Below are 13,632 nucleotides of genomic sequence, written 5' to 3' on the forward strand. Positions count from 1 at the left end.
TGCTTGAGTAACGTTCTCTTTCTTATAAAGCTATTAGTCATCACTCAACTAAAAATCTAAATCTAGACATTTCTTAGTAAACACATTTCCAGTATTAAACGTACACAAGTATCTTATTTTCATAACTTACAGACATAATCATTTAGATCTAATTAGTGAACTCCTAGCAAATATGTGTGTTGTGACTATAATACATTTTATGGACAGTATATACAAGAGCGTCTAACACTGACATGTCTAGTTGAGCAGTGCAGATTGGTTAATCAAGGTGTAATTCAGTTCTCAGTGTTCGCTCAACTCCGTCTCCTCACGAGTGTGAGTAAGTGTGCATGGGCCTCCAACACGGGCTTGCGTGGGAGCAACCTCTACTGCTCCTTTCCTCTCTCCGTCTCTCTCTCTCTCTCTCCCTCTCTCTCTCCCCCTCTCTCTAGTCTGAGTCTTCGCTGCTGCAGTAAGAGCTGTCACAATACTCTGCCGTGTAGAGGAACGCGTGCTCGTTGGGGTTCAGCTTGGGCACCCAGGATCTGGGAACCAGGAACGTTGCCAGGTTGAAGAGGTCCACAAACACCTTATAGCGGTCACTGCAAGACAATCACACACACGCCCATTAGCAACCGTATGCATATGCATGAAAGTTGCTTTGGGGAGCCACGGTTTTATGAATAGCTTCTGCATACCAATAAATTATCCTCCACCCACTTCTGTAAACAGTGTCTAAATAAGACTTACAAAAGCAGCTACAGAAGACATTCGGAGCACGGGAACATCTCTATGGTGTAAACATGTAAACACTGACACTTGAGGTTGTATTACACGAGCACCGGTAATGATTTCACTTTTACAGGAAACAACCCCAAACCCTGAAGGTGGGTTGGACCCGTCATTGCGCTACATTCCAGTCCTCTGCCAGGTCATATCTGTCCGTTATCTGCACATGGTCCCAGTTCCTGAACGTCCATGTGTTTGTTTGGGGGGGGGGGGGGGGGGGGGGGGGTGTCAGTGGTGTGTTGTCAGGGCAACAGCGTACCTGACGGTGGAGCGCAGGTAGTGATAACCAGACGACCCTCCGGTTCCCGCCTTGCTGCCGATCATCCGGTGCACCATACACACGTGGTTGTCTGAGAACACAGAGAGCCATTAACCACCCAGACAGAAGGGCCTGACCTAAAAATAACATCTGTTGAAATGTAATCAGAAGTGGAGACGTTTTGCTTAACAGGTCTGCTGAAATTGTGCCCTTGTTGTGAAGCTAAAGTGCACGCTCCATCTGCTGAGGTCACATACATCTCCATTTGGTCATGAGGGTGTCGATGTCCATCAGTGACGTGAGAAGTTGAAATGGAACCTGGAAGCGGGGCTCCTCTCTGAGAACGAAAGATGGAGAGATAGAGAGAGAATGAGGAACAGAGAGAGGGTGTGTGAGAGAAAGATGGAGAGACAGAAATTCCAAGCAGAGGTGTCTAACTCCTTGATGGTCTGTTGAGTTCCGTGTCCAGTCACATCTTACACATCTGCTAAAGGACTGAAGAACTGGGTCAGGTGTGGTGGGGCAGGTGTGTTTGGGCAGGTATGGCGGGGCAGGTGTGTTTGGGCAGGTATGTTGGGGTAGGCAGGGTACCCGCGGGTCCTTGAAAAGTCTTAAAATGTCTTAAATTTAGTTTTCCATATTCAAGGCCTAAAAATGTCTTAAAATGTCTGGAATTTTATGAGGGGAGGCATTAAATTATTATAAGTGTGTGTTGTTCAGTTGTTCTGGCGCGATGTGAACTTTGCCGAATCTAGCGCTAATGCAGAAAATAACCGCTCCAGGGTCCTAGTGCTAGATTCCTAGCGTTGGAGTATACAGCCTCAACAACGTCAACAATTTTCGTTCGCCAACAACCCCCCCCCCCCCCCCCCTGCCCCCCCCGTCAACGATGTGGAACACACCTGCATCCCCAGTAATAGTATTATTTTTTCTTGTGAGAGGTATTAAAAAGGTCTTAAAAGTCATTGAATTTGAGATTTAAAAATGTGCAGATACCCTGGGTAGGTGTGGAAAAGGTGTATTTGAGCGTGTGGGGTAGGTATGGTGGGGTAGGTGTGTTTGGGCAGGTGTGGCGGGGCAGGTGTGGTGGGGCAGGTGTGGCGGGGTAGGTAAAGTGGGGCAGGTGTGGCGGGGCAGGTGTGGCGGGGTAGGTAAAGTGGGTCAGGTGTGGCGGGGCAGGTATGTCGGAGCAGGTGTGGCGGGGCAGGTGTGGCGGGGTAGATAAAGTGGGGCAGGTGTGGCGGGGCAGGTGCTGCACTGATAGCTCCACTATGATGGACTCTTCCAGTGAGCCGTGCAGGAATAGCTCATGTGTAATTACGTTGAGCTAAGACTAGTTGGTAAGATGTGCTGGACTAACCACAGGTCCTCTGGGACCAATTAGTTTGTAATAATGCTGATCTGGGACCTGTTGGTAAGATGCTGGACTAACCACAGGTCCTCTAGGACCAATTAGTTTGTAATCATGCTGATCTGGGACCTGTTGGTAAGATGTGCTGGAATAAGTCCCCCAGGACCGATTAGTTTTTTGTAATCATTGTACTCAGACCTGTTGGTGAGGTTGGTATCTCACCTGTAGAAGTAAATCATCAAAGCCCCCTGCAGAGCCTTATAGGACAGCCTTCTCTCGCCTACAGACACACACACACACACACACAGATCATTCATGAGACTCTGAAGTCTGAATCACAGGTGCTCTGGTGGTGTTCGGTAGTGGTGTTGGGGTGTGTTAGGCAGGGTCGTGTGTACCTATACTCTGGTAGTGTTGGGGTAGTGGTGTTGGGGTGTGTTAGGCAGGGTCGTGTGTACCTATACTCTGGTGGTGTTGGGGTGTGTTAGGCAGGGTCGTGTGGACCTATACTCTGGTAGTGTTGGGGTAGTGGTGTTGGGGTGTGTTAGGCAGGGTCGTGTGTACCTATACTCTGCAAGTGTTCGTGTCTGTGTTCATCGAACAGAGACACAAAGATGTCGTGCTGCTTATTCAGGTCCGCCAGCATCTCATTCTTCATCTCGGAGGCCGGCTTTAACTAACAGGAGTCAATGGAAGAGGGGGGTTTGGGGGGGGGGGGGGTCTGTTTATCTTGTGTTTTAGGTTTTAATTGTCAAGAGAGTTGTGACGAATGACAGTTAAGAGATCCATATCAAACCTCTATTATCTCTTTCTCTCTGCTCAGTCCATCAAAAATGTTTGTTTGAAGTTTTCCCCAGAAGTTGAATCCGTCCATCTCTAGACCCGGAGTCCTCTCCAACCATTCCTGCAAAATAAAAGTCCTTAATCAGCCAGTAGATTGCATATGATTAAGATACTATATTTACAGAAAGCCACAGGTACTGCTGAAAACCTCAGGTCATGGCCACAACCCCTGGAGATGTGCTCATGTAATCAGCTACACCCTTCTCCACCCTTCCTCCAACCACTATTTTTCTCTTAACTCAACTGTAAATTCATTTTATTTTTTTTCTCATTCATTCTATTCTTTAATTTGTAAATATTAAATATTTACTGCATTCCTACATAATTTCTTTTAATTTTATTTAAATCACTTTGTAAACTGTGTTTAGGAAAGTGCTATATAAATAAAGTGTGTTATTATTATTATTATTATTATTATTTATTATTATTATTAATGTTCCCCTATATCTCCCCTGCTGAAGCAGGTAAAATAAGGTGCTAGCAGCCTCTATGGCCAGAGTTGGACCCCAGGGAGCACACACACTGTCCTAGTGACAAAACCCACGAGGCGCTCCGGATAAAAACGTCTGGCAAAGGCTGTAAACGAAAGGATTATTCTCCAGCATCAGAGGACAAAGTGCTGACTCACCACCATCTGTCATCAGAGCCGACTGATGTTGGCCATGCCTGAATGCCTAGCCTTACTAAAATGAAAGATAATTTAGCAATTACTGTCCTTACTGGACATTACTCATGTCAAAATGCTGTAAAGTTTAAGAGGCAGGAGATTAAGTGTGTGCCCCGGTGGACAGGTGAACTGTGTGGAGATGAACACACAGCAGTGGGTTTGATCGGGGTCTGACGGGCACGTCCAGAACGTCACAGACCACTGAGAAAACATCTCCGTGCTGCCCTTGTGTGTAGTGTGATTGTGTAGTGTGTGTTGGTGGTGACATACAGATGGCATATAGATTTAGGGTTGAAAAGTTGTATGGTTAGATGTTGTGTGTGTTGTAAGGTTGTGTGTTATGTGGTTGTATGGTTAGATGTGTGTGTTGTAAGGTTGTGTGTTATGTGGTTGTATGGTTAGATGTTGTGTGTGTTGTAAGGTTGTGTGTTATGTGGTTGTATGGTTAGATGTTGTGTGTTATGTGGTTGTATGTTTAGATGTTGTGTGTGTTGTAAGGTTGTGTTATGTGGTTGTATGTTTAGATGTTGTGTGTGTTGTAAGGTTGTGCGTTATGTGGTTGTATGGTTAGATGTGTGTGTTGTAAGGTTGTGTGTTATGTGGTTGTATGGTTAGATGTGTGTGTTGTAAGGTTGTGTGTTATGTGGTTGTATGGTTAGATGTGTGTGTTGTAAGGTTAGATGTGTGTGTTGTATGGTTAGATGTGTGTGTGTTGTAAGGTTGTGTGTTATGTGGTTGTATGGTTAGATGTTGTGTGTGTGTGTTGTGAGGTTGTGTGTGTTGTAAGGTTGTGCGTTATGTGGTTGTATGGTTAGATTTTGTGTGTGTTGTAAGGTTGTGCGTTATGTGGTGTAAGGTTGTATGTTGTAAGGTTGTGTGTTCTGTGGTTGTATGGTTAGATGTTGTGTTTGTTTGTTATGTGGTTAGATGTTGTGTGTGTTGTAAGGTTGTGCGTTATGTGGTTGTATGGTTAGATGTTGTGTGTGTTGTGGTTGTATGTTGTGAGTGTTGTAAGTTATGTGGTGTAAGGTTGTAAGGTTGTGTGTTCTGTGGTTGTATGGTTAGATGTTGTGTTTGTTGTAAGTTTGTGTGTTATGTGGTTAGATGTGTGTGTTGTAAGGTAAATGCGCCATATTTTTGTCAATTATGATTTTTTACACCGCAATCGGAATTTGTCCTCCACTTTTAACCCATCTGTGCAGTTAGAACACACACACACTAGTGATTACTAGGGGGCTGTGGTGCACACGTGCCCAGAGCGGTGGGCAGCCCTAACCTGGCGCCCGGGGAGCAGTTGGGGTTAGGTGCCTTGCTCAAGGGCACCTCAGTCATGGCCTGTTTGGGAATCGAACCCACGACCCTCCGGTCACAAGACCAGTTCCCTACCACTAGGCCATGACTGCCCATAAGGTTGTGTTATGTAGTTGTATATTTGTGTGTTGTGTGTGTTGTAAGGTTGTGTGTTATGTGGTTGTATGGTTAGATGTTGTGTGTGTTGTATGGTTGTGTGTTATGTGGTTGTATGGTTAGATGTGTGTGTTGTAAGGTTGTGTGTTATGTGGTTGTATGGTTGGATGTTGTGTGTGTTGTAAGGTTGTGTGTTATGTGGTTAGATGTGTGTGTTGTAAGGTTGTGTGTTATGTGGTTGTATGGTTGGATGTTGTGTGTGTTGTATGGTTGTGTGTTATGTGGTTGTATGGTTAGATGTGTGTGTTGTAAGGTTGTGTGTTATGTGGTTAGATGTCGTGTGTGTTGTAAGGTTGTGTTGTGTAGTTGTGTGTTGTAAGGTTGTGTTGTGTAGTTGTGTGTTGTAAGGTTGTGTTGTGTAGTTGTGTGTTGTAAGGTTGTGTTGTGTTATTTACCTCCACCAGCTTCAACAAACTTGGTTCCTTCTCTGAACAGAGGAGCCGTTCAGTCTCTGCACTGCTGAAATTGTCTCTGTAATGTCGTCTGTTGTAAGGAACCCTCTGGTTGCCAGGAACTCCAATCTTATTCTCCAACAGGCGGAACTGCAGGCTTTGGAACCCAGACGCTGGTGACAGATATTCCCTGCACACACAAACGCTCTTTAGTCTCCAAACTCATATCCACACACCCACTACCTACAAGTGATTATACGTTACCTATGCATGATATTCATATGATACTCATGAACAAATCAAATCGTGTTTCCCATGAACACACTTGTGCATTACACAAATGCACAGTTGAAACTTCATAAGATTCGTAATTAAGCTGTAGCTATTATATAAGTGTAAGAAGATCGACAAACACTTCCTAATTTTACTCTTTTTTTAAATTGTGTGCTTTACATTACTACTGGTCAGTACATGTGCTTGACTGCTGTGTGCTGTAATCTCTGCCCAGATTAAAGGTTAGTACATTTTCAGTGTCAATATTGTCCTTTCTGTCCCAGACTCCCCTGCCGTAATAATCTCACGTGTTGTTGATGCCGTGCCAAGCAGCAGGGGTCAAAGGTGACGGTGACGCACCTGAAATCGAAGAAGTCCAAGGCCGTCATGGTTTCCAGTACGGCGAACTGGTCAACCAGCAGCCGGAATATCATAACGATCCTGTGTATGCGAGTGTTGACCTTCAACATGTTTCGCTCGTCACGTACCTGAGGGGAGAGGAGGAGCTATGAGAGAGAGGCTCCGCCTTCTCAGGGAGACAATCTGAGTGTCTCGGAGCCTGGAGTGCTTTTAGAAGCTTCCCAGCACCGTTTCTTTCATGAGACATGAAGGAGAAGTGGATAAGAGAGAAGAGTGGATCTTTTCATCCCGTTTCATCTTTTCTGGACCTTTGCTAAAATGCTTTATCACCGTCTAGTGTTCAACCTTGACGGTTCTATAGTGTGTCTCCTGCTGTCTCTCACACACACACAATCTGACTCGAAGTGTATGAAACTGAACTGAAGGTGGCAGTCTCGCGCTGCTTTGTCTCTGCAAGTATTTATTTATTTTTATTTTTTTTGGGGGGGGGGGGTGTTCTGCAGTGTGTGTGCAGCAGATTGAGCAATACTCACATGTCCACTTATGAAAATCTCTCTCACTGAGTCCAGCTCCCAGAGAATCTGCTTAAACCACAGTTCATAGGCTGCAACAGAGAGGAGGCCGTGAATGAGCACACACAGCTCACCATGCCATGTTTATGCCCTAATAACATCACCGCAACCTTCCTGTTAGGCAATGGGAACATTCATTTTGATAAATATTGTCCAGTTTTAACATTTCTATATTAATCCATTCAATAAATTCTGCACGTTTCCTTATTATCTCCTTATGTCTTAACTCTCTATTAAGTATACCAGGTCCAGAAAGCTAATAGTGACCAGTTTTAATGAATGTCTAATTAATGTTATGTTCAAAATACTTCCACCTATTTTATGAGTGCCTTCATATGAGTGTTGGCAGGACTCTGAGAATGTGCCCAGTGAACTGGACCAAACGCCCAAATTCGTAACAAAATCGCAGCGATATGCATTATTGGCACTGGTGTAGTTGAAGCCAACCTGCATGTGTTTTATAAGGAGCAGCTATAAGACTGCCTAACAACCAGAGAGCGGCATGCTGACAGGGTTATTGTTGCCTTACGGAGGAAGCAGATGCCCATTAAATCGGGGCCATAAGGTGCGAGGGGGTCGCCGGAGGGCACTCAGTGTGAAATGGATTTGTTTTTTTTTTTTTTTTTGCGGGGGAAACAACGTGCTCACCTTGATGAGTGACGATGAACAGGTGCTCGTCATGGATGCTGTTCCCCTTGAGCGCGCTCTGCAGCAGCTGGGAGGACACGATCTTATCCAGCTGAGGGTGAACACACAAAGTCACGGAGACGGGCTTGAAGTACAGCTCCAAACTCGTGCCTCCGCATCACAGATCAACACACAACAACACAGACATCCAGCACAAGGCAACACCAAGACAAAAGACAACAAACGAAAAAATGCAGCCGGTCGACATTGTAATCTGGACCAGGATCCAGACGCACAACCAGCAGGTTTTATTTAAACAGATTATATCATGCACAAATGTTTTCCACCTGAAGGCAAGCATGGGCAAGACTTAGACTTGCAGTTGTTAAAGACTTAGACTTGTAGTTGGTGAACCAGTATATTATTCACATATTAAATAACGTTAGAACTGAACAGTGTGTAGGCCTACAGTGTAAACAGATGTCTAAGATTAATTCAAGTTTTGTAAATGTCCAAAAGAAATTCCTCCAACCCAACACAAGGGACTTTATTCAGTCAAATTCATGATAATCTCTTGGTAAAAACCTGTGCAAATGAGTCATGACTGAAATGACTGTTATTAAGCCAAATGTTGATATACAGTTGTGCATGTCAATTAGCGCGTATTCAGATATTTGGACGGGTGTTTTATTTTCTCTTATGTGAATAGGAGTGAGTTCTAGGTGCTGAAGTGTGAATAGGAGTGTGTTTTGGGTGCTAAAGTGTGAATATGAGTGTGTTTTGGGTGCAGCAGATACCTGAAGGTAGTCTCCGTAGATGATGTCACCTTTGCTGGCCTTGTTAACACCACTCTGAGCTTCATCATCCTCATCCTCCTTCATCTGCAGTGTGTTTGTCACCCTGAGGTTTGAAAAAACAATCAAGACTGTAAATGTACACCACACATAAACCACCTCACTAAATTAATCCTTTACACAATTTTGCTTTTCGAATGTAAAACCAAAAACCATCTGATCATCTGTCATAAATAATTTACTTAGTTTCATTTTGAGTCAAAATCTATTATCTAACTATTATCAAATTTTCTATAATTGAATTCAGATATGAAAGATTGCCAAGAAACACATGTGAGAATACACACGGTTGTTTCCTCTGGAAGAAGGGACACGCACTCATGGCTTCAGTATTGGCATACAACAGAGGAACAGTTTGTCTTTAGTGATGGGTCATGGTAGTGCATTTTAAATGCTGCTGTCATTCATTTGTCAGCCAATCAGCTCCGTCTCTCTTGCTCCGCCTCCTGGCAGGTGATGGCCACTGTACTTTGGCCCTCCTTATCTGGAGTGAAATCTGACAAACACATTTACACTCAAAATCATCACACACGAGAAGAGTGACCTCAATATTTTAGTTTTCAAATCTGGTTAAAGCTTAAATTTGCCATAAATTCTTAACACAGGTTAAGCACACTACCAAGATACTTCAGAAGGAATATAAAACATTTGTAGAATTTGTGTATATATATACAGTTGTGATCAAATTTATTCAACCCCCAATGCTGCGAAGGGTTTTATGGAATTCAGTGCACATTTGTAATTGTGTTCATAATGAAATCTTACAAGGACTTGTTAAAGAACTAAATGCAACTAAGATAGCATCAATTTTTTTTGTCATAAAGTATTAAATGGCCTTTTTGTGATTTCTTCATTGACACAATTATTCAACCCCTTTACGACTACCACTCCTAAGAACAGAGGTTCATTCCAGTGTTTTCCATCAGGTATTGAAAACATCTGTGGATGTCAATGAGCAGCAATCAAACATGATAAGCACCAATTAGGCAGATTTAAAAGGACTGTGATACTCAGGTCCTTCTAGACATCTACTGGTGTGTTTCCAAGCATGGTGAAGGCAAGAGAATGGTCCCAGAAGACAAGAGAAGAGGTTATTGCTCTTCACAAGAATGGCAATGGATATAAAAAGATTGCGAAGTTGTTAAATATTCCAAGAGACACTATCGGAAGTATCATTCGCAAGTTCAAGTTAAAGGGCACAGTGGAAACGTTACCTGGTCGTGGCAGAAAGAAGATCCTGACCGCGACTGCTGTGCGCTACCTGAAGCGTAATGTGGAGAAAAATCCCCGCGAGACTGCTAAGGAACTGAAAAAAGACTTGTCAGATGTGGGCACTGAAGTTTCAGCTCAGACAATAAGGCGCGCACTGCATAACGAAGACCTCCATGCCAGAACGCCCAGACGCACCCCCTTGCTGACTCCAAAGAACAAGAAAAGTCGACTGCAGTATGCCAAAAGTCATGTGGACAAGCCACAAAGGTTTTGGAACAGTGTACTGTGGTCAGATGAAACTAAATTAGAACTGTTTGGGACAATGGACCAGCGCTATGTTTGGAGAAGGAAGAACCAGGCTTATGAACAAAAGAACACCTTGCCTACTGTGAAGCATGGCGGGGGGTCAATTATGCTTTGGGGCTGTTTTGCTTCTAATGGTACAGGAAAGCTTCAACGTGTGCAGGGTACCATGAATTCCCTTCAGTACCAGGAGATCTTGGAGGAAAATGTGATGGAGTCAGTCACAAACCTGCGGCTTGGGAGACGTTGGACCTTCCAACAGGACAATGAACCGAAGCACACATCCAAGTCCACTAGAGCATGGTTGAACATGAAAGGCTGGAACATTCTAGAGTGGCCATCGCAATCACCAGACTTAAATCCAATTGAGAACCTCTGGTGGGACCTAAAGAAGGCAGTTGCAGTGCGCAAGCCTAAGAATGTGACTGAACTGGAGGCTTTTGCCCATGAAGAATGGGCTAAGATACCCATAGGTCGCTGCAAGACACTTGTGTCAAGCTATGCTTCACGCTTGAAAGCTGTCATAACTGGAAAAGGATGTTGTACTAAGTACTAAAAAATAATGTCACTAGGGGGTTGAATAAAACTGATAATGATGTGAGCACAGTAAAGACATTTGTGGTTATTCCATCATAAATATTATGTTATGTTTGTCTAATTTATAAGTGCCTCTTTGATATAATTGTAAATAAGATGACTGAAATGATCAAAATCAATGTCAAACTGGCCAAAACACTTTATTTCAGTGGGGGTTGAATAAATTTGATCACAACTGTATATATATATATATACATTTGGTATATATATTTGGGTTTGGTACATAGACGGGAAGACTCACAAACATTGGGACAGACAAACACGTAACAGGCACCAGGCTGTGCGCCAGGAGGAGAGCGAGCAGGGGAGAGAGGTCTGGAGCTGCTGGCGCTGCGTTGGGCAGTCCCCTTCCTGCTTTCGCTGCGGACTCTCCGCCAGGTGCAGCGCGGCGGGCAGACGTGCCCGGTGCAGCGCGGCGGGCAGACGTGCCCGGTGCAGCGCGGCTGGCGGATTGGCCGAGCGGGCCGTGTGGGTGGTCCCCCTCGGTCTCCATTGCCTCCTCCTCCTCTTCTCCCCGGCTCCACTCCATGGACTGCTCCGGGCTGCCACCCCGGGAGCAGTCCATAGCACTGTCGCCGGAGCGAGTGGAAGAGGGCGTCCGCTTCCCTCTCACGGTCTCCGCAGACCTTTCTGAGGGGGGAGGGCTCTCTGCTTCCTCCGTAGTATAGGAGCCCTCGTCTTCCTCACCATTCTCTGCGGTGCGAGAGGAGCACACGGGCGGAGGGAGGTAATCCTCTTCCTCCGATTCCTCCTCCGACTCCGCCTCCTCCCTACCGTAGTCCACGGTGGAGGCGGAGTCCTCCGGAGGGTATGCCTCTTCCTCCTCCCCTCCATCGTGGACTACATCATACAGAGAGGGAGGGTAGGTCTCTTCCGCGTCCTCTTGCTCCTCCTCCTCGGAGTCCACCTCCCCAAACTCGCTCTCTGGGGTGGACTCGGTAGCACCGAAGACGCAGGAGCCCACCATCAGAGGCGAGAGGACGCGAGATGGAGGGGAGTGTCGCCCCCTCCAAATCCGTACCGCGCCCTGGCGGAGGGACTCTGCCAGTTCGGGTTCCCTCTCCTCTAGCCGCCGGGCTGAGGCCAGCTGGAAGGCGCACACAGGGTCTTCCTCGAGTTGCGCCTCAACGTGACAAAGCCAAAGTTTTCACTAGCATCATGATGTATATATTGAGTATTTTGGCCATTTGTATTAAAGAAAAATGTCTCAAACACTGGAAAAATATTTAGTGTCATTAACGGAAAAGGACTGTACAAATTTTAGGCCTTTTGATTGGACAGATAATTCAGGAGGAGTTAATTTCAAACCACTGGGAATTGTGACAACGTTCGTGGGTTAATCTGGCAGGAGGAGCAATCAGTCCAGCGATACGGTTCTTTCTTTCTAGCCGACATCTAGTTTTTAGTATGAGCCATGAATTGAAACATATTTGAATTCAGTCAGTGGATTAAACCCCAGCATTTAAAAAGGATGTTAGGGTCAGAATGATATGTGCATTTAATCTTGATTTTCATATTATCTATTTCATCATTAGGTTTATGGATTCTCCGAACAGCTGCTAAATGTCTAGTAATTGTACTACTACACTTAAAGTAGATAGCGCTGGCCTGTAACTGTGACTGTGGTTTTTGAGTTGCTTAAAAGTTGGGCTTAAAGTAGAGTTGATACTCCTCAGGAATTATGATGTTTCTCAGAGATCTTCTACAGAAGTAGATACGGCTGGTACGTCTAGTCTTAGTCCAAGTACATAGTCATGACGGTAGTACTAATGACGGTAGTAGTTATGATGGTAGTAGTTATGATGGTAGTAGTTATGACGGTAGTAGTTATGATGGTAGTCATGGTGATAAGTTTGCAAAAGAAATCCAAAGACAGGCAAGTAACTGTGATGTATTTTAGTGAGATGAATAGAGTTGAGTGTGTAAATAGAGTTGAGTGTGTAAGTGCTTCTGAATTAGTATGAGGAACCAGTTTGCATAAGAAAAAATTAGATATTCAAAAGATACTTAAATCATAACATTCATTTCATGATATTCTTTTTCTATAGATGTTATTTTCCTAATTTCATTGCTGCCATAGCAACAACTGGCAATGCAAACATAATTAATACAGTATAATGTTCATTATATATTATTATAATACCTTGGTAGTGGAAATGACAAATCCTTAATCCTGATGGTGCAAAGGTGTTCAGCAAACCAATCAGCAATCTTCTCTAGGTTTCTCCAATATAAAGCTGATTAAATCTGTTGCAAGTGTTGCAGTAGACAACTATATTAATGACAGTGAGCATGATGATGAACTGAACATGGGATGCCAACTGATCCTTTTGTGCTAATTATTTCAGTGGCTACTTTTAATACATTTATATTTAGCACCTCTAGACCATTTGCTGTCTACAGTATCACAGTTAATTCCTAAATGGTCATTTTTATCACTCTGTCCAAACATGTCTATGATGTTTTTGTTTCTTCTAAGAGATTATTGAAGGATTCTTAAACAGTTCGATTGTCACGGTGAGGCGGCCCCCTATCGGCCGCCTCTGTCCACAGCGGCTGTTGTTGTTGTTGTTTGGTGACGTCATGTGCGTCCCTCAGGTGGGCGGAGCCCGTGATCCGTCTCACCTGAGGGTCGTTTGTTTGCCTATATATGTCTTGTCTTTGTACCAGTTGACCGCTGGTCATTATATCCTTAATTTGGAGGTATTGCACGGGTTTTAGGTTTGCACACTTTCTATTAAACCATCATTTTTCCCTGAGACTTGGCGTGATCGCTTCCTTTTTGTTGCTCACCCCCGCCCGTCACATCGGTTTTCTAGTAGCTTTGTTGAAATGTATGTTACTAATTATGTACACACAAAATTCACTCACCAGCTCGGATGATTAACATTTAAGAACAAGGACAATTCGAATATGCCTCTGTAACAAACCTCAGGTGGAGTGGGTCGGACCACATGGACGTAATGGAACACTACTGCAGCAGGAAGTGACATCAACGGAGCTAGATGAAGCACACAAGGGATGAGAAGATCTTCATCCACACTCACAGACAAGCAGTGTCTGCAGCGCTCAAACACTACAAAATGA

At 44.3% G+C, this 13,632-nt stretch overlaps 1 protein-coding gene across 3 annotated transcripts in view; it reads right to left on the reverse strand.

The window, feature by feature from the left end:
- The window catches only part of tdo2a (tryptophan 2,3-dioxygenase a), a 13,713-nt gene extending 202 nt beyond the window's left edge, over positions 1-13,511 (reverse strand). Inside the window, exons 1-13 of one of the 3 annotated variants that reach the window (XM_077021099.1) lie at positions 13,476-13,511; positions 8,721-8,929; positions 8,377-8,479; positions 7,601-7,691; positions 6,914-6,984; positions 6,381-6,508; positions 5,751-5,937; positions 3,175-3,282; positions 2,943-3,054; positions 2,601-2,658; positions 1,285-1,364; positions 1,028-1,118; positions 1-581 (exon numbers count right to left, since the gene is read on the reverse strand). The exon at positions 1-581 is cut by the window's left edge and continues 202 nt beyond it. In XM_077021099.1, coding sequence (XP_076877214.1) covers positions 428-581; positions 1,028-1,118; positions 1,285-1,364; positions 2,601-2,658; positions 2,943-3,054; positions 3,175-3,282; positions 5,751-5,937; positions 6,381-6,508; positions 6,914-6,984; positions 7,601-7,691; positions 8,377-8,479; positions 8,721-8,755 — 1,218 coding nt within the window. In that variant the 5' untranslated portion in view covers positions 8,756-8,929; positions 13,476-13,511 and the 3' untranslated portion in view covers positions 1-427. The other 2 variants (XM_077021097.1, XM_077021098.1) reach the window with 2 other exon arrangements.
- Between the last annotated feature and the right edge of the window lie 121 nt (positions 13,512-13,632).

Source organism: Brachyhypopomus gauderio, chromosome 11 (genome assembly GCF_052324685.1).
Source record: "Brachyhypopomus gauderio isolate BG-103 chromosome 11, BGAUD_0.2, whole genome shotgun sequence".
In the NCBI taxonomy this organism is placed as follows: Eukaryota; Metazoa; Chordata; class Actinopteri; order Gymnotiformes; family Hypopomidae; genus Brachyhypopomus; species Brachyhypopomus gauderio.